General features: G+C 39.5%; 1 protein-coding gene across 1 annotated transcript; it reads left to right on the top strand.

The window, feature by feature from the left end:
• The first annotated feature begins 1,599 nt into the window (after nucleotides 1-1,599).
• Nucleotides 1,600-19,616, top strand: tada2a (transcriptional adaptor 2A). The gene is made up of 15 exons (XM_063494142.1): nucleotides 1,600-1,712; nucleotides 2,112-2,218; nucleotides 2,300-2,359; nucleotides 2,452-2,543; nucleotides 4,790-4,947; nucleotides 5,372-5,460; nucleotides 5,887-5,959; nucleotides 6,065-6,128; nucleotides 8,080-8,123; nucleotides 12,690-12,800; nucleotides 14,912-14,983; nucleotides 15,419-15,551; nucleotides 15,962-16,005; nucleotides 16,368-16,447; nucleotides 16,894-19,616. Exons 1-15 carry the CDS (start codon nucleotides 1,688-1,690, stop codon nucleotides 17,077-17,079), a joined length of 1,338 nt encoding a protein of 445 aa, XP_063350212.1. The 5' UTR covers nucleotides 1,600-1,687; the 3' UTR covers nucleotides 17,080-19,616.
• Nucleotides 19,617-22,477: the final 2,861 nt, after the last annotated feature.

The raw sequence follows: 22,477 nt of genomic DNA, 5'->3' as shown, positions 1-22,477 counted from the left end.
GTGAGAGAAGTGAGAGGTTAAAAGTGAAACAGATCATCTCCATGTGTCTGTGAAACGTTTTGATTTTATATTTTATATGATATTATTATTTATTATACTCCATATTATTCTTGGACTGTTGTACATGTATGGCATAAACAACAATAAAGAGCTGTCAGCAACATTAACAGAAATTTCACCTTTAATTTGTCTCTACCTGTACCATTTATTATTATTATTATTATTATCATTATTATTATTATTATTATTTCAACTATTTATTTATATTCTTGTTTAAATTTCCTTTCCTACATTTAATAATTGTTATATTTATGTGTTTATTTATGTATTTTGACTGCCTTTTTAATAGTTGTGTTGTGAGCCAGCCAGGTAAAAGGTCAACCCAGACAGCAGACAGTGCCTTTGAATACTGCAGCTGAAATGCTGAAACACAAGAAATATGAAAAAAAAAAAAAAACATACAAAAATAAATATAGTACTATATAATCGTTATTGCAAGTTTTGGTAGGTCATTGCAAAGAAAATAAAATAATAAATGGGGAAGTGACATTAAAATTAAAATAATTAACATGATTACATAAATATATATCAGTCTTCTTTTTTCAGCTGTTCCTTTTATTTAGGGGTCACCACAGCAGATCATCTGCCTCCATTTCACTCTACCTCTAGCTTAAAGTGGTTGTATATCACCTGCACATTAATACCAGTAAGACAGCGGAGATGGTGGTTGACTTCTGGAGAAAACCAACACCTATCATACCAGTGAACATCCATAGTTTGGACATCAGGATGGCGGACAGTTACAAATATCTGGGGGTTCACCTTAAAAGTAGAGTGGAGTGGTTTGATTACTGGTCCAAAGCTATGTACAAGAAGGGTCAAAGTTGGCTTCTGGGTCTTTTGGATCGTGCAGGACATGACTGAGGACTTGGTGAGGTCTATTGCAATTTTTTATGCAGTTTTCTGCTGGGGAGGGGGCAGCACGGAGAGGAACCAGAAACAACTTAATACTCTAATGAAGAGGGCCAGCTTTGTCATGGCCAGTCCTCTAGCCACAGTGTAGGATGGCCCACTATTTGTGTATGTATTATCATTCCCACTGCACTTTTTATACATACACACACACACACACACACACACATATATATATGTGTACATATATATATATATATATATATATATATATATACACATATATATATATATATATATATATATATATATATATATTTAATCTCTGTGATGTGGCTTTTAGTGTATATTAGTGTGTGTATATAGTACATTTTCTACAAATGTTTTAGTCTTGTATTTTATTGATTTTTGCATTTTTAAAAGTATTAGCTTTTTTGTAAGTCTTGTTTTATTTTCTGTTTTTATTGTTTTCTAATATATAACTACTTCACATTTTGTCTCTGACCCTTGTGCTGCTGTAGCAAGTAAATTTGCCCAATGTGGGATTAATATAATCTCTATATATCTAGCCGTAATATAAATACCAAATTATTTTACATGTATTACATTTCTTAGTTAGTTATCGGTCCTCCTTATAGAAAATATCTAAGGGGAGTATTGAGTTATCTGAGCTCGATTAGCTGTGCCTTCACAATCAGGGTCACTTGCGAGCTTTGAAAAATAGATGGAACCTAAACGTCGAAGCTGTTATTAAGTTTCATTTAAACGTAATCCTATGGACCGCTTAGCATCTTTTGCAAGTAAGTTTTAGTAATATGTCACAGATACACGTATCCACTTCAGCTTTAAAGTGTTATCGTCTATCATTTTTGGGGTTATTATCTCAGGTTAGCTATATTAAGCTAACTCTGCTATGCTAACGTTAGCGTGCAGCGATGCTAACACGGTGTGTTAACTGCTTTAACAGCCTTTAGTGCGGTTTGTTATTGAGCTGCTTTTCAAACGGTGATGAAACATTATCATACATGGCGCTTTAAAGTTAGCATGTGTGGTTTAGCTTAAAGCTCGCTGTAAAGCCTATTGAATTGAAATCTGCAGTCTTGTTTACATTGTAAGCTTATTTCATGTAAAGTAATGTCAGCTGATTTCTTATACAACCCTACCTGGTGACTTAACGTGTTAAAATCGCGTGATTTCAGATGACCCCTCCGATAAACCGCCGTGCAGAGGTTGTTCATCGTATCTGACTGAGCCTTATATCAAATGTGCAGAATGTGGACCCTCACCTTTCCTGCTGTGCCTCCAGGTGAATCGGTCACAAAAACTGTTAAATTTACATGCAGACAAACCCAGTCCGACTGAAACTAAACATTTTGTTTCCCTTCAGTGCTTCACCAGAGGATTTGAGTACAAGAAGCACCAGAGTGATCACAAATATGAAATCATGGTGAGTGAAATAAAAAACAAACAAACAAATAAAATCTTATCCAGTGTGGCTGTCTTTCAACATGAATGTTCATCTTTCACCCCGTTATGCAGACGTCAGATTTCCCCGTGCTGGAGCCTGGGTGGACGGCCCAGGAAGAGATGGCCCTGCTTGAAGCCGTCATGGACTGTGGCTTTGGAAATTGGTTAGTATTTTCTAGTTGTTTGGTGAGATTTCCTCATAAACTACATACACATGTCCTCATTTCTTAAAAAGCCTGAATGCTAAGATTATGGCATGCAGTCCAGTTTCCAGAGGTGGGGTACAAGCTAAACATGTTATTGGTCTGTCGCAGGACTAACACAGAGACAGATAACTGTGCACACTCACATTCATCTACTGTCACTTTAGAATAACAAGTTAACCTCAAGTTAACCTCTCTGGACTTTAGGAGGAAGCCAGAGTATCTAGTATCTTGTCTAGAGTATCTAGACAAATCAACAGAGGCACAGGGAGAACACTGCAAAAACCACACAGAAAGGCCTTATTTGGCCTGTGGCTTCGAACACAGCTTCTACTTGCTCTCAGGCAGCAAAAATAACCACTAACTATTTTCCAACATAAATGTTTCATTTAATGGCAATTGCATGTCTCTAAGCTAATTTTTCAGATCATTGTGCATAAAAAAAGCTCTAAACATCTGTTACCGACAGTAACAAAGTGCTGAGATAACAAGTGAACGAAATGTTGCAGAGAATTTCTCTTGTTTGCTTCTTTGTCTGCAAACTTCTACACAGTCAGGAGTTAAGCAAGCAAACTTGGCACATAGGTGTGTCTTAGGAACCTGAAAGTTCTTATCTATATCTGATGTTACAATGTTATGTTGCCTAGGAATCACCTAAAAACAGACAGTACATGTTGGCCTGTTTATGCTGTTGACTAACTGATGTACTTAATCAAACTGAGAAAAGTTTTAAAGAAATGTTGGGATGGGATGTTGTTTATGTAAATAAATAGGAAATAAATATTGGACTGATTGTATATTTATATAGAGCAAATTGTATCTACATCTATGTATGGTTAATGGCCCACTGTCTACTATTGTATTACTACACCAGTCAGCCTGACACAGTCCACCCCTCTTCTGTGTTTAAATAAAAACTGGTATGCAAGGTTTTGTTCAACCAAGTGCACACCCATATAGTAAATGAGGATTTTAGAACATAACTTTTCATAATAGTTGCATATTTATGGCTTCAAATCCCATTTGCTTAAGTACATTTAAACAGTTTTTTATCCAACATTAAATGTTTGATATAATCTTGAAATACCGTAAGCTTAACTCAAATGATGTAACATTGTTACTGTAAGGGTCACAATTTGGAGATGTTGCCATATTTGATTTTATGATCTACTTTTCTCAGTGTGATTAAGTTTATCAGTTTCTCAACATCATGAATTGGCCAAACAGTACTGTAGCACAGGCCTTTATTAGTTGTTATAAAACTATAAATTATAAAACTATTTTATAATTATAATTAAAATGAAATTATAATTAAAACTATCAATTATAGAGCTGGCTCCAGGCTAGTTCTATAATGTTGACCCATGTAGAGTTAACTGTCTGTTAACGGTTGCTACAGCTCAAGTTACCCATCAGCTCGAAGCCGTTAAAACCCTTCCACGCTTTCATGCACAGGGAGAGAAAAACACAAGGGAGGAAAGGCTGAACAAGGGTCACAGTGCAGTCACCCATGTTTGAACTCAAGCTCACTAGTAGAAGAACTAGAATATCAGGAGGTGGCCTCCTTCTCCCAGAGGGTAGCGATGTGCCAGCTGATGAATAGATTAAGGTGTAGATGAACTGTATAGTTGTTTTTTGTGTAATGCATTGTAGGTTCATATCCATGTATCTTGCAAATCCATTTTATTCTCCTGTTTCTGCACAGCTTTCAAACTCTGATGATAAAGAAGTTGCTGTTTTTCACAGAAAATGTAATTCATAAGTGAATGAGTGAAACAAATCAGTTCAATTCTGACTTCTAATTATGCCAAGCCTGCATAAGACTGAGACCTCTTCCTACAATTCCTGCTCTTTTAGCACACTGAGTTTCATAGCCTGGAGATTGAAACTCTTGAGTTGGTGTCACCACTCTTCACCACTGCATTCACAAACTGTTCTGCTTGCTCACAAGTTAAATATTAATTGTTTGACTTACACGCCTGAATGTGAATGATTGAAACTCAAATGTTTGATTTGGTAATGCCTTGAAAACAAAGATTAGGTTTTAGGACATGGTTGAAGTTTCTAATGAAGAACATTTTTTTTCTCCCATAAAAAGGTGTTTAAACCATACAGTGCCATAACTATAGCCTTAGTTGGCTAAATGTATCATATGGAAGCCTACAGTTATTTTTGATCTGTTCCTTCTCCCTGCTTGTCTTCATCAGGCAAGATGTTGCGTATCAGATGCGCACTAAAACCAAAGAGGAGTGTGAGAGCCACTACATGAAGAATTTCATCAATAACCCACTGTTCTCCTCCACCCTGCTCAGCCTGCGGAAAGCAAAAGACTCACGTGTTGCAGAGGGCGCTATTCCTTTTAAACGTAAGGACCCGCAATGTTTACTTCATTATTAAAAAGTGTTTAGATTAAGTTTGATTGTTTATTATTATTTATTATTTAGTTTTATTAAATATTATTCCAGGTTTCATTATGGGCCTTTAGGGCATCTAGAAGAAAGTTTAACATATAAAATTTGAAGCCACCGGCTCGACAGTTGGGCAGAAGCAGTTGGTGACTGAGGATTGTGTCTGATTTCCTGGCGGGTTTCAGGTCTCCATCTGTCGCAGTGTTTGACTGCTCCACAAGCATTTTAACGTCTTATTCTTGCATCATTTGACAAATTCAAAGTAGAGACAGACCGTTGTTACGCGTCTGACTATAAAATGCACAAAATTTGGAGGTGGTGCTCATTGTTGATCTTTACATTTTTAAGCTTTATCTTGCTAAATTTTCTGTGATGCCACAGCAAGCGACGATCCCCCTCGGCCCACATTTGACTCGGTGCTGTCTCGCGACATGGCTGGATACATGCCTGCCAGAGCCGACTTCATGGAGGTGAGGGAACACATTTGTCCTGTAGCTGATTGTGTGTTTGGATGCATGGTAGCGCTAAAGTGCACAGAATAAAGGTATATGTGGAAAAGATAAAGGTGGCTCATGAAGCACTTAAGTGGCAAGTTACATGAGTTCATTTTTAATGTGTTATATTTGTTTTGTTTTGGCCTTTAAAACACATAAAAGTGCTATGGAGCAGGTTATCATTAATCTTTCCTTCATCCCGGATTAGTCTCCCAGTTCCTACTGCCGGAAAACTTAACCACAGCATGACGCTGCCACCACCATGCTTTACTGTAGGGATGGTATTGACAGGAGCTTTCCTCCAAGTTCTGGGCATATGTAAAAAGTCTATGACTCTTCCTGTTGTTCGATTTGCTGTTTAATATTGATAGCCTTTTCCTTTATGTTTCCATTCTGTTAAAGGAGTTTGACAACTATGCAGAATGGGATTTGAAAGATATTGACTTTGTGGATGATGATTCAGACGTCCTTCGTGGTGGGTTACATTTTGTTTTATTGACAACTAAACGACAACAGTGTGAATCCCAGCATTTACATTACAAAACCTATGAACTGTGTCGCACTTGTTCTTGTTTTTCAGCACTGAAGCTTGCAGTTGTTGATATTTATCATTCAAGATTAAAGGAGAGACAACGGAGGAAGAAGTAGGTCTCTTTTAATTCATTATGGGATGAAAAATGAATTCAATGTAATGACTCCAATGTGTCAGCAGGTGGCATCATAAGCCTTTATTGTGGAGCCTCAGTTTCCACAGATACTTCATTATACTTTCAGGTTGAATAAATGCATTTCATACTGTATTAAAATTAACAAGGCTAACAATTCCAAACTCCTATCTACACCATTTAAATATTAATGATTTCATTACGCTAATACATTTATAACTTCTAATCTAAACCTTATTATTTTCTTAAAAGCTTTTTAAAGACACGAATCCTGAGAGGGATTGTCACAAAGTCAGCAGCGTGATTATAATTGCATATTTAAGCCTTTTTCAGACTCTCATTACAAGCCGCGGGGAGTCATTCAGGTGCAACTTACAAGCTGCGGGAACTTCTATTCAAACCCTGAATATATTTTTGGAAATTGGGAAAATGTGTCTGTCCCCCCGGTGAACGATGTGCATGCCAAGCTGCTTGACATTTTGCCCAGTTTTAGTCGGGCATGGAGAGCATTCTCACCAGAGGAGAATTTGGAAAATGTTTTGAAGCTCATAGAAAATGTACTGTGCACATTTTGTGCATTTGGGTTATACAGAGAACATGTCCTCCGTGTTTGTATGATTGCTATTTTACTTGTAGCTAGTCAGAGAGGCTACCAGGATCACACTCCCAGCTCACGCTCATCTCACAGTCCACTGTAAATCCCAGTAATACTCAGTTCTGTTGTATGTATCTCACATTTATTGAGTTAAGTTTGGTGGGTAGAAAAATATAGATAATGTTACATATGTAGCAGCAGTTAAAACAATTGTGCAGTAAAACCCATTGTACCTAATAAAATGGCAACTGTGTGTAAGTGGTTATCATTAGGTACTGGAAAGCCCTCAAATTCAAGTCACTGTGGGCTGCAGGAAATCACAATGACTATTTTTCTGTATTCTGATAGTCAGCTGATGTAATAAGAAATTGAAGTCAATTTTAAAGGTTTCCAAGGATATTAATCTGCCTTTAACCCATTAGCTGTCATTCTTGGACATACACGGACAAGCGTTGCTGCGGCGTATCCGTCACTAAATCAACTTGTAACGACTTCATGCTCCCTGAGCACGCTTGGAATGGCATGTCTGACTAGGAGGGAATGAGTGTTTTACAGCTCCCTCATCTGTCCCTGAAACCCTGTTTTATCTCTGCTAACTTGTAGCTTGTCAGAAAGGCTTTTAAGATCAGAAGTTGAGCTCTCCCCTTGAACCTCAAAGCACACTTTTTAGCATAATTGCAGGTTTTGAGGTCCTAAAGGCCATTTAATTTATTCTCCTCAAAACAGGCCTTTAAATAGTCATGAAAAGCCTTGAGCTTAATTTCCAAAATATCCTAAATATTCCTCCTTCATTTATCAACAGGGCTGTTGGTTTTAAAGTGTTTCTGTATGTGGTTGAAAAAGGTGTTGTGAAACTCAGAAGTGAAAGTAGGAATCTTCTGAATGTGTTACATTTATTGCTTTTATACTGTTATAAGTCAGTAAATTCATTTTCTGTAAGTAATTGTAAATGTTATTGTTCCTAATTTAATTAACATGGTAAGTTATTTCTGCTTGTTATTAAAAGCTTCAATGTATTAATGCGTAATGTCGATGCACTCAGTTGCCAGTTTGTTGGGTACAGTGCAGCTTGGACGTCTTCACAGAGATCAGCATGCTCAGTTTTGTTGCAGATTACTTTACAGAGGATTGATTCAGCTCTAGGATCAGTTTGGAGAATGTTGTTTGTGGGCTGTAATGCAGAACCTCATTATGATGTGATGTGATAGACACGAGCACACCAAACTACAGCCCTCAAAATGATCATATAGTTGATATATACTGTATTTTTAACTTGCCAAAGTGTAGCGGAAGTCAGAAAATAAATGTCTACATCCATGTATTTGTTTCTTTCAGGATAATCCGAGACCATGGATTGATCAACCTGCGGAAATTCCAGAGTGAGTCCTCTTTTGAAACACTCTTGGGCTTGGCTGCGACAGTATTCATAGCAGCTCAGGGAGACATGCGATATCTGGCAGCCAAATCGGCACCGAGGGTTTCTATGGATGCATGCAAATAACTCCGCTGTAATAACCACCGTTAACCTCCACGGCCCCTCTGGTAGCTGATGTGTGGCAACTGGCCGCGCTTGTATTTACAGCGAAGGGTACGAATAGCCTGCGTTGGCTCGAGTGTGCCGCGGCATAATTGCGATCACAGTGCGGTGAGCATTGCTGCCATAATGGCTGAAGTGTGTCAGGAGAAAGAGTGCTGTTTTTATTGATCCACCAGTTACAGGTTGGGTTTCAGCGAGCTCAGTAACGTAATTCTTTGCATCTCTGGGGGTTTTTTCATTACACAGCGAGAACTGCTGTGAATGGATTTGTCCAATTAGAGCGTGTCTTTTTAAACTATGTGCGACCACCCTGCCCTTCGTTACATCTCCATGTGTTGCTCTGTGAAATTGTCTGTGGTTCGGGAGTTGAAGAGTTCTCCCCTCATGTTTTATTTATGTATCCTCCAGCCTCCAGTTAGCCCTCCTCCCTCTTTTTCCCTTATCTCCCCAGTCTTTGGAGACAAAAGGGAACTCAGAGTAGCTGTAGAGCTGCAGACTGGTTGTCATGGAGACTGTCAAAGATTGTGTGTGTGTATGTGTGTGTCACATGCAATAATGGAAGCAGTATCTGAGCCCAGGAGGCTCACGGTATCATGTCTCAGTGACTGCTGGAGGCAGAATGACCAGCGTTGTTGTTTCAGGACAGCGATCTGTTTGACGTCCTGTAAGAGCTCGCCTCTCTGAATGATTCAGGTTGCGTTGCTGTTTGCAGTCAGAGTTTTATGTGCCGATCATGTGAAACCACACACAGGTCCAGCATTGATGTCTCCTTGGAGATATGAACATTTTTCCTTGTGTTGCTCAGAGCATGACTTCATGTGTTTAGCCTGAGATGGCAGCTGATAATTAGCTCTCGCAGGCTGGAGTCTGACGATGGAATTTGACCCTGACACACACACACACCAGCTTTCCTCTGTGGCTTTGACACTTGTCTGTTACTCAGCAACACGGGCAATGCTTTCACATGAGCACAACAAGCGCTTCAGAGTGAGAGCTAAACGTGGTGAATACACAGCAGTGGAGCGTTACTGTGACAAATCACAGGGACAGGGTTGCTGATTGTATTTAGTTTCATACATTTTTTCTTCCTGTAGTGCTCCTTGACTACACTTTCAATTAGAAAAGATAGGGGACCAAAACTAAATTTAGAACTGTTGCATTAAAATGATTGTTGAAACTTGAATCTTTTGGCCCCTTTTGATTGCACTGTCAAGTTAAACCATCGGCTGTATGCTAGCAGGTCAAAGTTTGTATGTATTCAGCATTTATAGCTGAAGAAGGCATGCTGCAGCTTTGTACAGAAATGTGCGAATTCATTTAGGCTGTTTAGATTTGAATTAGGTACGAACACCAAATAGTCATACACAGAAAAATTGTTCAGGTTGTTCAGTCTCCTCCAACGACTGATGAAGGTTGTCTGTGTGGAAATTACTCAGTCTCAAAACACTTTTGTAAAGTGACAGACTGTGTGCAAAAACAATTAGTGAGTGTACCGCCTCTGTCCGACCTGAGCAGTCTGGAGGTGAAACTGCCTTGAAACTCGCCATTATTTACTTGTCTGTAGACAGGGGGCGGGGCAAATTAAAAGAGAAACCTGAGCCCTTGACCCTTGTGAGGGTTATGCAGTGGCTCTGTTATTGCTGTGAGAATCATTTTTCCAAATGGTTTTTGCTCACTTGTCTCCTTGGAGTGAAGAGTCACTGCAAATCAATAAAGTTGATCTGAGTGTTCACCTTAATACTGTGATAAAGCATTTCTGTCCTGGTCTCTACTGTGATGTAATGAAAATGATGCGAGTCATTTGCTGTGGCATTTGCGATCTCCAGATCTCATCCCTGGTGAACATGTAGTGGACAGCGGTCGCGCCGTCATCGTAAAAGCAACAGATAAGGGGGAATATCTTTTTTTTAAGGTATTCCATCTCTCCAGTAGAGTTTCCGAGACACAGACAATCAGTCATGCCCTTTACTATTTTTACTGTTTTTCATCTTTGAGTTCTTTTCAGACTTTATCTCTACCACCGTCCCGTTCTTGGAGAAATCCTTTTATTTCTTGACAGCCCTGAATATTTTTGATCAAATACTGATATCATATTATTACATCCAACCTTAAACAAAACAATGTTTAATTCATTGTTCTTCAGCACATCCACTGAGTTACAGATGAAAGCACACAACAGGTGTACGCTGATGATGTGTGGTGACATTGACAACCAGCAGTCTGAGGGAACCTTTAAGTTCCTTTAAAAAAGCTCCCGGGACTACAGTTTTCAGGAATTTTAGGCAAAATGTGTGCAAACCCATGGAACGTTGAAAGTGTTCTGTTGGCATATTATAACCCAACACAGTTTAACTTTTTTTTTTTTCTTTTTTTTTTTACTTGTCACCCACGTTCAGCTTGTAATCACAATTATCACAATGTTTTGAGGGATTTTTTTCCACTTGAATTTTTTCTATATATTGCTAGTTCAGGACAACTGTTGTCTCACGGTGCTTTATATTATGATATAATATATTTTCAGTTCAGTGTTTGTCAATCCCCAGGATATGACAGTCACATATGGGGAGAAAGAAAAACTCAGTTTTAACAGAGAGAGACAGCCATCTGTCACAACCTTTTGGGGAGAAGGATGAAAACAAATGGGACAAAACAAACTGATGGAGACAAAATGCAAGAGTGCATCAAAGGAAGTCCCCAAGCACTTTTGCTGAGGTCTGTTTGTACCAGCACACCTAAGCAGTGGTTCAGGTTAGCAGACCCCCTGCAGGCTATAAGCTTTATCAAAAAGGAAAGTTTAAAATCTAATCTTGAAAGTAGAGATGGCATCTGTTTCCCAAACTCAGAGTTCGTCAGACCCATTCTGCTTTTGGAGATTCTGTGAACCACGTGTAAGCCTGGAAGCTCAGAGCAAAGAACTCTGTTGAGATTATATGATGCTATTAAGTCTTTAAGTTATGATTATGTCCATTCATTCAATAAGTTATGATAGGAGAAGGATTTTAGGGGCAGTACAATGATCCAGTGTCACCTCTTAGATAGAAGGTTCTCTGTTTAAATCCATCTGCTGGCTGTGGACCTTGTTTTTTCCCCAGTAAGTCAATTTCCTTCTACAGGCCAGAGACATGCATGTTAGGATAGATGGCTGTAGGTGTGAATGTGAGGATGAATGGTTGTCTGTCTCTGTCGTAGCCTTGTGAAGGAACGGCAAACTGACCAGAGTAACCCTGGCTCTTGTGATAGCTGGGATGAGGTGTTGTGGACTGTGAGTTTAGAAAAGGTGGATAAAATTGTGTTGTGTTTTGGTTTTTTTTTGTTTTGGGTTTTTTTTTCTTTTTTTCATGGAGCAACAGCATTGGATGCTGTTTTGGAAAAACAGAAAAACAAGAAAAACACACAAATCTGTCAGGAATGCAACTAAATAACTGCAACCTAATCAAAAAACAACATGTAACATGTTTTGCTTTTTTTTTTTTTAAAGCAAATCTGAAAATTATTGGAGGTTTTAGCATTAAAAATCTAATTTAGATTAAAGAGCTGCTACTTCTTGCTTACAGTCAGTCAGTCCGTCCCGCAAGGGAAATATTGTGTTACAGCAACAGGATCAAGATTAAAAGTGGTACAGTCTACAGAAAATAAACAACATAATAAAAGTGCCACGGGTGCACAGAGAGAGCCTTATACTGTGAGAGAGTGCAAACATTTCATACATACAACAGTGGTTAAAGAAAAACAACCCCAAAACAACAAGAGCTAAGTTAACAAAGAGTAAAGAGTGAGACTGAGATTGTGCAAGAGAGTAGTGTAAATTGTAGTAATGAATATGTAAAAAATTAAGAAACAGTTGCAAGAAGGTGTAATAAAGAAATGTGTGTGAAATCCTTTGGCTGACAGGTGTGTTCACCTGTCAGAACAAGAACAGTTACGGTACAGTTAACCCCTACAAGAACATGAATAAATGATGGTAACTAACAGTATTGTTACTTCAGGGCAGCTATGGCATAAGCCTTACATTGGGTTGTGGTCAGATAAATCTGTTAAGCACTGTTTGCATGGATGATGAGAGACCATACAGGCCATTTAGTAGCTACAGGATGCAAATTCTCCCCTTGCACCAGCTTCAGAGAATCATAGCGGTGCATCTACAGGGTGACTGTGATAAATGTTGGTAATATTTACATGCCTATAAGCTCAGCATTGATGCAGAGCTGCAAGCTGACGGCTGTTCTCTGGTGGTTAACTGCAAAAAAGAAACCAAATTACTTCACCTAGAATGCAGTAAAAAACCCAAACTGCTCACGTCTAAAAGTGTCTACTGGGGATATTTTTCTTTCATATTTCTGTTTTATATTTGTTTGTATCTGCCTGCCTACTCACATCTCTCTCTCTCTTGTCTCTCTGTCTCCGGTAGTGCTGGAGCGATGCTACCCAAAGGAGGTGCAGGAGCTGTATGATGTCATGAGAAGATTTGCCAGAGTGGTTGGACCAATTGAACATGACAAATTCATCGAAAGTCACGCACGTTAGTATCTGGCTGAGTTCACATGGCAGGGTTACGTGCAATTTAAGCAACAGTCACAAACACAGAGAATCGATTTGATCAGTTTTTGCCACACTGTCTCAGCATCGCACAGACGATCGCAGCGTCAAAGGAGGTTATTTTTAATCTTTGTGGGAAGGTAATGCCAGACCCCTTCCTGTTTTTCTCTGAGAGATTCCCACGTTTCCACTATGTCTGTGTACAAATTAAAGAAAATTCTAACACGAAATCTCTTCATTAGTCAGCAATGCTTCTTAACACAGGCTTATCAAGTTTTTGAACCTCTGCTGTCATTTGGATATCTCTTAAATTGGCATCTCACAGACGGTTGCAGTTTCCTGGCAACCAGCAGGGACTCCAGGAAGTTGCAGTTCATTTCAAAGAAATAGTCAAGCACCTACATCTCTTTAAACAGCAGATTTTTATTTTTACACTTGAGATATATCAAGGTAATTAGTCAGCTTTGGAAGTGCTGACTGGATTTTTTTCTTTTTCTTTACATAACTGTTGGACGGAGCCTGGCTGGCTGTTTCCACTTGTTTACCATCTTTATGCTAAACTAAGCTAACTCTGCTCTGGCTGCAGTTCGACAGCAAGCACACAGTTAGATTAAACAGGCATGTATTAGGTTGGTTTCAGTCTTCTTAACCTTCAAATTGAATGCTAATCCTGCTACAAGAAAAATCGTAACTAATCTTTGGAACAACCAGGATTTCTCAATCGATTGATTACTCGTGAAATTTAGTATAATCAAAATCACTTTCACAGTTATTGAGCAACCCATTCTGGCTGTTAGCTCTGCACAAACCTGGTGAGCTGTCCAGGGTGTACCCCCTGAAGCTGGGCTAGGCTCCAGCACCCAGTGACCCTGCGTTGGATAAGTGGAAGATGGATAGACGAACTAAACTGATAACGTTATTTTTTGAATCACACTAATTAGTCAGTCATAGCGCAGGTTAGTGATTTCTTTAAAAAAAAAAAATCAGGATACTAGAAAGACCTGCTCTCATGGTCAAGGACTTACGGTTGATGTGAACCGTGGATCTATTGCAACAACTTTTTCAGGACTGCAGACAAATCATTGCAGAGATGCACAAAGGTAAAACTACACTGTTAATTGGTTTACAGTAGGACAAAGTGTCCATGCATGAAGAAAATTCAGGACTGTCCCTAAAGGTGGGCGTGCTGCAAAGTTCACAGTGAGAACAAGTGCATTGCTTAAAAAGGAGAAAAAAACCCACCAGGATAACATCAAAGCCTGCAGGATTCTCTACAGTCTGCTGAAATCCGTGTTCATGTGTCTGTGAATGAAAGCAGTCTGCAACAGACCAGCTGGATGTCCCATAACAATTCCTTGGCAGTGTCCTGAAAAGCAGTGCACACAAATAAAGCTTGTTGGGGCTTTGCTGTCCCTGTTTGTATCTATTGTATCAAAAAAAATCAGGACACCAGTTCATGACCCGAAGTTCAGGAGAGGCTAGGTGATACAAAAAAGACAATGACCTAGATAAACAACAATAAAACAGTTCAAAACTGGAAAAATTAGAGTCCTGGGCAGCAAACAGGTTGCTGGTTCAGATCTCTTGGTCTACTGCAGCCTTTCTTTGTCGAGTTTGAATACTGTGCATGTAGGTTTTCTGTGTACTCCGGCTTCCTCCCACAGTCTGAAGCTTGGTAGATTAATTGATGGTGTTATATTGGCCATAGATGTGCAAGTCTGAATATGAGATACTGAAAATATGTAATGGAGCTTGATGCTTCTAAATGGGGTTGGGGGGGGGGGGGGGGGGGGGTTACTCATGTCATGAAAGTCATGAAAAGTCCAGTAATCAATTCAGACATTGATGTTTTCTTTTGTGTCTTTCTCAGTAGTCCTCAAGCCGTCCAGTTCCCAGATGTTGATTTAATTTTTTATGAATGCTGTATGAAACTGTTCTGAGAAGCACAAAATGCTTACTCATTGTGCTAAATGAAATGTGAGCTGCAGCTGTGTGAAAGTGAGTTCAGGGATCTCTGCAACAGTCTGCACAGGTTTGCTTTTAACTGCCTTCATCTCTCTCAATCTCTCTCTCGCTCTCTTTCTTTGTTTCCAGTGGAGTTTGAGCTGAGGAGAGAGATCCGCAGGCTGCAGGAGTACAGGAAAGCAGGGATCAAGTCTTTCTGCAGTGAGTCAAGTTTGACCTTTTCTTTCCCTCCTCCCCTGAACAAAAACTTCATTTTAAAGTTGTGTGCATAAGCAGGAAAATGTGTTTATATTCAGGCTTGCACTTTATTTTTAGTTCGGTTCAAATCAATTATTTTTTGCTGCACCAGCAGAACACTTAATCACAGTGTTTGGATCATTTTTGGAATTTTAATCTTGGACCAGCTTGTTAATGTGTGCCACGGAAAGACTAAAAGTGTGCAGGCTCCTAGGGCTTTTCTTTGGTATGTGGACTGTTGATCCAGCAGAGTAAGACGTGTGAGGGTGTTAGCTTGAACTGTGCGAAATTGTAAAGGACATTTTTGGCAGTTTCTGATACTTTATGGCCTAAACAGCGTAGCAGTTTCGAGTCGCAGCCCTAATTTGTACGCTCTTTGTTCACCTTTCTGTGCAATAGGTGCCAAGGTGTACGAGCGGGTGAAGCGAATGCGTGAAGACGAGCGGAGGAAGAGGACCATGCTGTGTGACGTGCTGCAGTACATCCAGGATGGCAGAGCCTGTCAGCAGTGGCTCAGCAAACAGGCTGCAATGTAAGGCTCTAAACTCCCCGCTCGTAGCCCAGCGTGTAATAGAAGGGCTGGTGAAGCTGCGCTCCCCGGAGACGCTGACCTCTGTCATCACTCCCAGCACCGGTCATGCTGAGATGAATCGAGCTGTATTATAGAGCATCTCGCTTACACCACAGTCTCTGCTGTATTTTTAGTCTTTTTAATGGGTCGCTGCTCCTCTTGTTTTCATCCTTTTCTTTGGATGTTATCCAAGTTCTTCAAATTATTCTACCTTTTAAAAATCCTTGAATGCTATGATTCATCTTTTCTGGCTGATGATCCTGGAGTGAGAATAGTGAACAAAAGCCCAGGGATGCACTGTGTGTGTGTGTACGTGTGTACATATATAAACATGGCAGCCAACATAATAACACTTTTCTTAATGATTGCAGAGATGCTGGAATCACTCCAGCTGTCACAACAATCACAGTGTCAGGTACGGCGTTTCTTTCCACCTTTCCTTATGTATTCTGTCCTCTCCGTGGCTCCCGGCACATTAATGCAAACAACTTCTCCATTTATCTGCTCAAAAATAGCCCCCTGCTTGCATATTTATCTTGCTATTTTTTTTCCCTTTCAAATTAACTGCCTTTCCCTAACCTCCAGAGCACAAATGGGACGCACACTCCCACATGGCTATATTTACACAATTTGCACAGCATAAATATTTGTTCGCCCGTCTCTTCGATGCAAAGGAATTAACTGCATGTTGCCAGGCTGCTATTATGTTCTCTGAAGTGTGGGCTAACATTGTGGTGCTGAATTTCCATTTGACTGTAGAAATTTTTTGCTCCACAGCAACAGGTAGGCGGAGCGCCCCACCTCTCAACCTGACCGGACTGCCGGGAACAGAGAAGCTCAACGAGCGGGAGAAAGAGGTAAAGATATGGTCACGCAGATGGAATAAGGGTCAATATGCGTTAAGTTGTGTCTCATTAGTCACCTGCTTACACATCTATGTCAACAACTTCCCTCTGTCATGGTTTGGGTCTCCATTTTGGACAGTGGTGTTGGGAATCTTATCAGAAGTGATGGAATTATGAACACAGAAAAGTACAGTCAAATTTGGATCCATTGTGGAATACTATCTGAAAGCATGTGATTGGCTTAATTTTTCCAGCTTGACAATGATGCCAAATACACTGCCTTTGGAATAAAAGCATGCCCAAGTTGAAAAATACATAAATCACTGCACATATTTTCTTAGAAAAAGGTAAAGAAATGAGAGTTGGCTCAAGACTTCACAGTATTTACTGGTTTGTTTGTTTTTTAAAGCCACTCTCTCCCTCTGTTTCTAAACCCTGTGTTTATTTTGTGGTTGTAGCTGTGTCAGGTGGTGCGGCTGGTACCGGGCGCCTACCTGGAGTACAAACAAGCTTTACTTAACGAGTGCAGACGGCAGGGCGGGCTGCGGCTGGCGCAGGCGCGGGCGCTGATCAAGATCGACGTCAACAAGACTCGCAAGATCTATGACTTCCTAATCAAAGAGGGTTACATCACCAAGGCGTAGGAGTGTTTGACCACAGTGGGAGGTTCGATCGTGGTTAGTGATTAGTTTGTTTTTAATCTTGTAATGTTGTCAGCTCAAGTTTTGTAAGACGTTCAGATTGTTGCTGCTTGTTATATTATAACATTTGTTATTGTGTGTTTTAGTCTAAATGTACTCAAGTCTTGTATAATTGTGAGAAGAACAGGGGATTGTATTAAAATGATGTATTTATTTATCCTGATATAAAGTGTTAGAAAATTACCTGATGTACATGTTGATATTTTTAAACTGTAAAAGAGCCGCTTGGATTAAAATTCTTGGTAACTTTTTAGTTTACTGTAGGTTTGAATTAATAAGCGGATTAGTTTAGTGAAATTAGGAACCAGAGCACCATTTGGTCACAAATGGGAGGCTTGTTCACTTGAAACCATACAATTCAGTGTATTTTATAGCAAAATTATATTTATAACATGAATATTTACTTTTTTCTTTAAAAATCCACCAGAAATCCTCTGACTGTGAACCGTACTTTTTTTTTTTTTTTTTTAGCTGTTTTTGGACTTCATAGTGGAGATCCCGTTTGCATTTGCAAAAAACAAGTGATGAGAGAAGCTCTTTTATGAAATGAGTGGTTTTTCAGGGCTGCTTATAGAGAAAGGTAACTGGGTTTTTTTTAATCAGATGTTGGTGTGAGTGGTCTCTGCCCATTTAACCTCTTAAGCCCCAAGGGGGTTTCTGAGCGTCCTGCTCGAAAATGCAATGCCTAAATTAAATTGATTATTTCTCTGCAATTACAAACTCTGTCCTTACAATCTTGGTATCAAAATGAAGCTAACACTTGGGACATTTAATCAGAGGTGTAAATATTAAAGCAGATATTACTCTGTCAAAGTTACTGAGACTGGAACACAGAAAAAGTAAGTAGATTTTATTCTCGCCTAATTTTTTTTTGTAATTTTTAGCATATAACCCTTTTAAAAATATGCCTCAGATCATATTTGGTTCCAGAAATCCAGTAACCAACATATAAGCATAATCTGTGCAAAGATTTGTGTTTCTAAAGTAAAACAGTGAAAAACTACAGCCCTGTCAATACATGAATATCCAGACGTTGTACAAAAATGTCCAATTTTGGCACACAATTGGACACCATGCCAGTTAATTTTTTTAGGTATTAAAGAGCAGAAATTAATAAATTTTATTAACAGGCCTAAAAATGCTTTTTTTAAAAATATATTTTTGAAGAATTAACCACACATTTACATGGTAATGGCCCTTTTCTGCCGTGCGCATAGAGCGCTTCATTGGCCTCTGGCCCTTTAAACTCTGAGGGGCTGTAACTTTGGTTTCTTTTGGTCAATTTGCATGATTGACACCTCTTTTTAATCGTTTTAGCCAATAGATTCAAAGTAACGATGCCACGTTCACGTCACTTCAACCAATCAGACGTTGTAATGCCAAAACCCACGTGTGTCCAAATTTACTGCATGTGACGTCTGTCCAGTCACGTGTCTGTAGGTGGGTCTAAAATGGAGGTTGTTGACGGAAGATGGCTCTGATGCACCTAGGTAGGCATGGTAAATAACAGCAATCACGTGGTTACCGGCTACCGGCGAAAATAATGGAGGAAATCGGGACGGTAAGCCAATTTCTGTGTTAGCGCATTTGCGCCGCTGTGTGTTTTTGTGGTCTTCTTTTGCGACTAATTCAGTGAATTCTGGTCTGATCGTGGTGAAACTTGGTGTGTGGAGTCAGTGATAGCTCTGGGAGCTAACCAGCCTATTTTTAACCGCTTACATGAAGTCTGAAGAATTTCTGGTTCGGTTTTGTGTGTTTAGCGGACTTCTGCGCATTTACGTAACTGCTCGTTTAATCGCGGCTTGTTTTCGGTGTGTTTGGTGGTTGTAGAAATGGTTTATATGACATTTTAGCTGAGATTCTGGGGTTTCTGTGGATACCACACATGTCTGGATTTATATTTCTCAACCGGCGTTATAACCGATTAAACGTGATCTCCTCCTTTTTGCCCCCAATGCCGGGGGCGTGGGGCTTAAGAGGTTAAGTACTCCTGGAAAAACACAAAAACTATTCTAATGATTGTCTTTATTGGTTTTTACTGAGGTGTCAAAACTCATCAGTAAGGAAAAGTCATCAAATGTTGTTTTTATGGGGGAAAGAGTATAAAAAGAGAACATAATTTCATTGTAATTTTTTGGAAAGCTGCAGAGGTGAAGATTGTATAACTGGCACGAGCCACATAACTACAGCAATGAGGGTTAAAATGACAATAAGCAGCATCCTCTTGAGGATGTCATGGCTGTTGGATTGGATGTAGTTTTAATTAATGCAGACAATAAAATCAAAGTCACTCGATTACTCAGCTGAACCTTCCTTCTGTGTATCAGTCAAGTCTCCATCCCACTGAGACCTGAGCTTTTGTTTGGGGTTGATTTTTTTTATTTCACCTAGCTATTTGGGGATTGTTTGTCCTCACATGGGGACAGTTTAGTTTAAAGTAAAACACAATAAAGCTACATTATTTGACAAAGTATAAAAGACTTTATTAAGCAGAATGAAGTATAAGGTGCAGAAATATCAAATTTTAATGTCCCCATATGAGAACTTGGGGTGTCAGTAGGGCATGGGGGGCACAGAATAATATCTTTAGCCTGCTTACAGTTGCATCTTCAAGCCGCTTGGCAACCCAAATCCATGTCACCACCTCCTTTTTTTTTTTTCTTTTTTTTTTTAAATGCTTACACATTCAAGGTTATACCGAAACAGACTGGTAGGTCACAAAAATATAAATATATATATATTTTTAATATAAATTACTGCTGATTGAAATGATTATCTTCCTTTTAATTAAGTTGGATCTGCTGAAATAAGTTTGAGGCAAACCCAAAGAAGAGAAACCACAAAAATGTGCAGAGTCAGTCTATGCAAGATTGATTTAATTTTACAAATAGTTTCATGAACTTAAATAAATTTTGATTAGCTTTTATTGCACTTTAGAATTTCTCATATAATAAATACATTATTGTAGATTTCTTTCAACAGTTATACAAATAGAAAGAACAATGTCCTTTGTCATATCTTTAAACTGGTTCATGTATGTCTGTGCCAGAATTTAATGGGTTCTTCCTCTGGCTGGCGTTCCATCTCTCTACCCAGTTACATGATCTTTGGCTCTAGATTTTGTGATCTTTCCTGCTGACAAAAAGCACTGAAAGTATACCTCTGCTTTTCCCTTGGCAGAGGAATGACGAGTATATTATTGAGAGGCATTCACACCTCATTGCCGATTCTTCAAATTGAGACTGAATACTGCTGAGTAAGGGTGAACGATGCTCTTCTGACGCAGACAAACGGAAGCAGATATTTCAGTCTTCATTTGCGGACGTGTGGGGCTCGCTCATGTGTCTTGGGGAAACTGTGATGAATGTATTACAGGCAGGAGACCGCCGGCCTCTGGCAGGCTTATCAGAGCAGAGAGCAACCGCCGCATCAGCCTCAGCTAACGGCCTGATTATAACTGCAGATTCAACCTTTGATGACTGCGGAGAGGTGTCTGTACTGAAATGCAGAAAATTTAAGAGGATGTGAAGGAGAAAAAACTTGTTACGCCTCCACAAGTCTTCTAAAATCAAGGTTTCAAAACAAAACGAGTGAAATTGCTTCTTTTGCTGAATACAGTTTTTCTTATGTCAACTTTGTGTCTTTACTGGAGAATGTGTTCCATCCAGCCTCGAAAAACTAGACTTTGATCTTTCCTCTTTGCCTTTTATTTTCCGTATAAAGCTTCAACTGTTACATCTCTGCAGAGTGGAAACTGGTGCTCATTCTGTCTGCGATTTAGGCACATAAATAAATGCTGAATTTTGTGACTTTTAAAGAAAGGCTGTATATTGTATTGAGATCTGGTGGCTGTGGAGGCCATTTGAGTACAATGAACTAAGTCCAAAAAAACAATTTGAGATGATTTGAGCTTTGTCAGAAGATGGGTACACAGTAGTCATAAAGAAGATGGACATGTTCAGCAACAATACGCTAATCTGTGGTGTTCAAATGATGCTCAGTTGGTAAGCATTGTACATGAAAGCTATGTTGAATCTGATCGTCTATAATTTAGCAGCATTCAGCATGGTGATGGCAGAGGGATAAAAGCTGTTCCTTAGTCTGTTTCTTTCTTTATGGATCCAAAACGTACCTGAAGGTTGATATTCAAACAGTATATGACCGAGGCACGATGGGTCTTGAAGGATTTGGGTGATTTTCTTGAGACAATGGGAGTTTTGTAGTTCTTCAAGTAACTGCACAGCCAGAATTACTGATACAAGGCAGGATGGATCCATGCTTCCATGTCATTTATGCCAAGTTCTGACCCTTCCATTCAAATTCCAGCACAAATCGTGGCTTGGGCAATGGTTGTTTGAGTGGTCGAGTTACTGTTGCCTTTCTGTTAGCCCAAAGCCATTCTCCTCTGACCTCCGGCATCAACAAGGTATTTTCAACCAGAAAACTGTCACCCAGTGGAAATGTTCTCTTTTTCAGATCGTTCTCTATAAACACTAGAGATGGTTGTGTTGAACAATTCAAGTAGATCAGCACTCAGATACTTCCTCCATTCTGATGCTCGGTTTGAACTTCAATGGATCGTCTTAACCATGGCGACGTGCCTAAATGCACTCATTTGCTGCCATGTGATTGGATAATTAAACATTTGCAGTAACAAGCTCTTGAACAGGTGTGCCTTACAAAGCGGCTGGTGAATATATTTTACATAGCCAAGCTGGTCTCATATGTGACACGCTGAGAAATCTATTATCTGAGAACAGGAGAAAAAATTAATGAATAGTATGATTAATGAATAGTCATTTTTGGCTTTTACATTCTGGATTATTCCAGAATATGTTTTTTTTTTTTTCAAGGTCTATCCAGTCATCATCTAAATAAATGTTGCTCATTAATTTAACATGTAAACGGTGCTGTTGCCGCTTCCTTCTGGTTTAGTTCAGCTTTTTGAACTGTAGGGATGTGATTTGTCAGGTTGAGGTGGCAGAGGTGTTACATTTGTTCCAACAGCTTTAGCTCTTTTTCAGTGATGTGTGCGCCAGTCTGTCACTGGCTTTGGATTACTTGTGGCTTACAAAGATGGAGGTGTACGAAGACAACACAAGCAGATGACAGGCGGCGTTTTTCAGGAAAGGTCTGCAACAAGTCTGATTCATCAAGTGTGCTGAAGTAAGAGAGAGTAAGAGTTAATTAGCCCCTTTCAAGCCGAATTGAGCAGGTATTTTTCCCCAGTCTTCCATTGGCAGTGAAGCTGAGCAGACTCCTCACCTGTTTCGCCCAGCACGTGTCTCACTCCTCTCTCCGTCACTGTAAAGTCTGTGCTGAAGTGGCAGGGGCAGCAGAT

Source organism: Pelmatolapia mariae, linkage group LG14 (genome assembly GCF_036321145.2).
Source record: "Pelmatolapia mariae isolate MD_Pm_ZW linkage group LG14, Pm_UMD_F_2, whole genome shotgun sequence".
NCBI lineage: Eukaryota > Metazoa > Chordata > Actinopteri > Cichliformes > Cichlidae > Pelmatolapia > Pelmatolapia mariae.
The sequence above is the reverse complement of the archived record's forward strand: the minus strand, read 5'-3'. Positions and strand labels throughout refer to the sequence as shown.

Coding starts and splice junctions, on each gene's coding strand:
- tada2a (XM_063494142.1), top strand. CDS start 1,688: ATGGACCGCTTAGCATCTTTTGCAA. Junction 2,219..2,299: donor CTTTCCTGCTGTGCCTCCAG/GTGAATCGGTCA, acceptor GTTTCCCTTCAG/TGCTTCACCAGAGGATTTGA. Junction 4,948..5,371: donor GGGCGCTATTCCTTTTAAAC/GTAAGGACCCGC, acceptor GTGATGCCACAG/CAAGCGACGATCCCCCTCGG.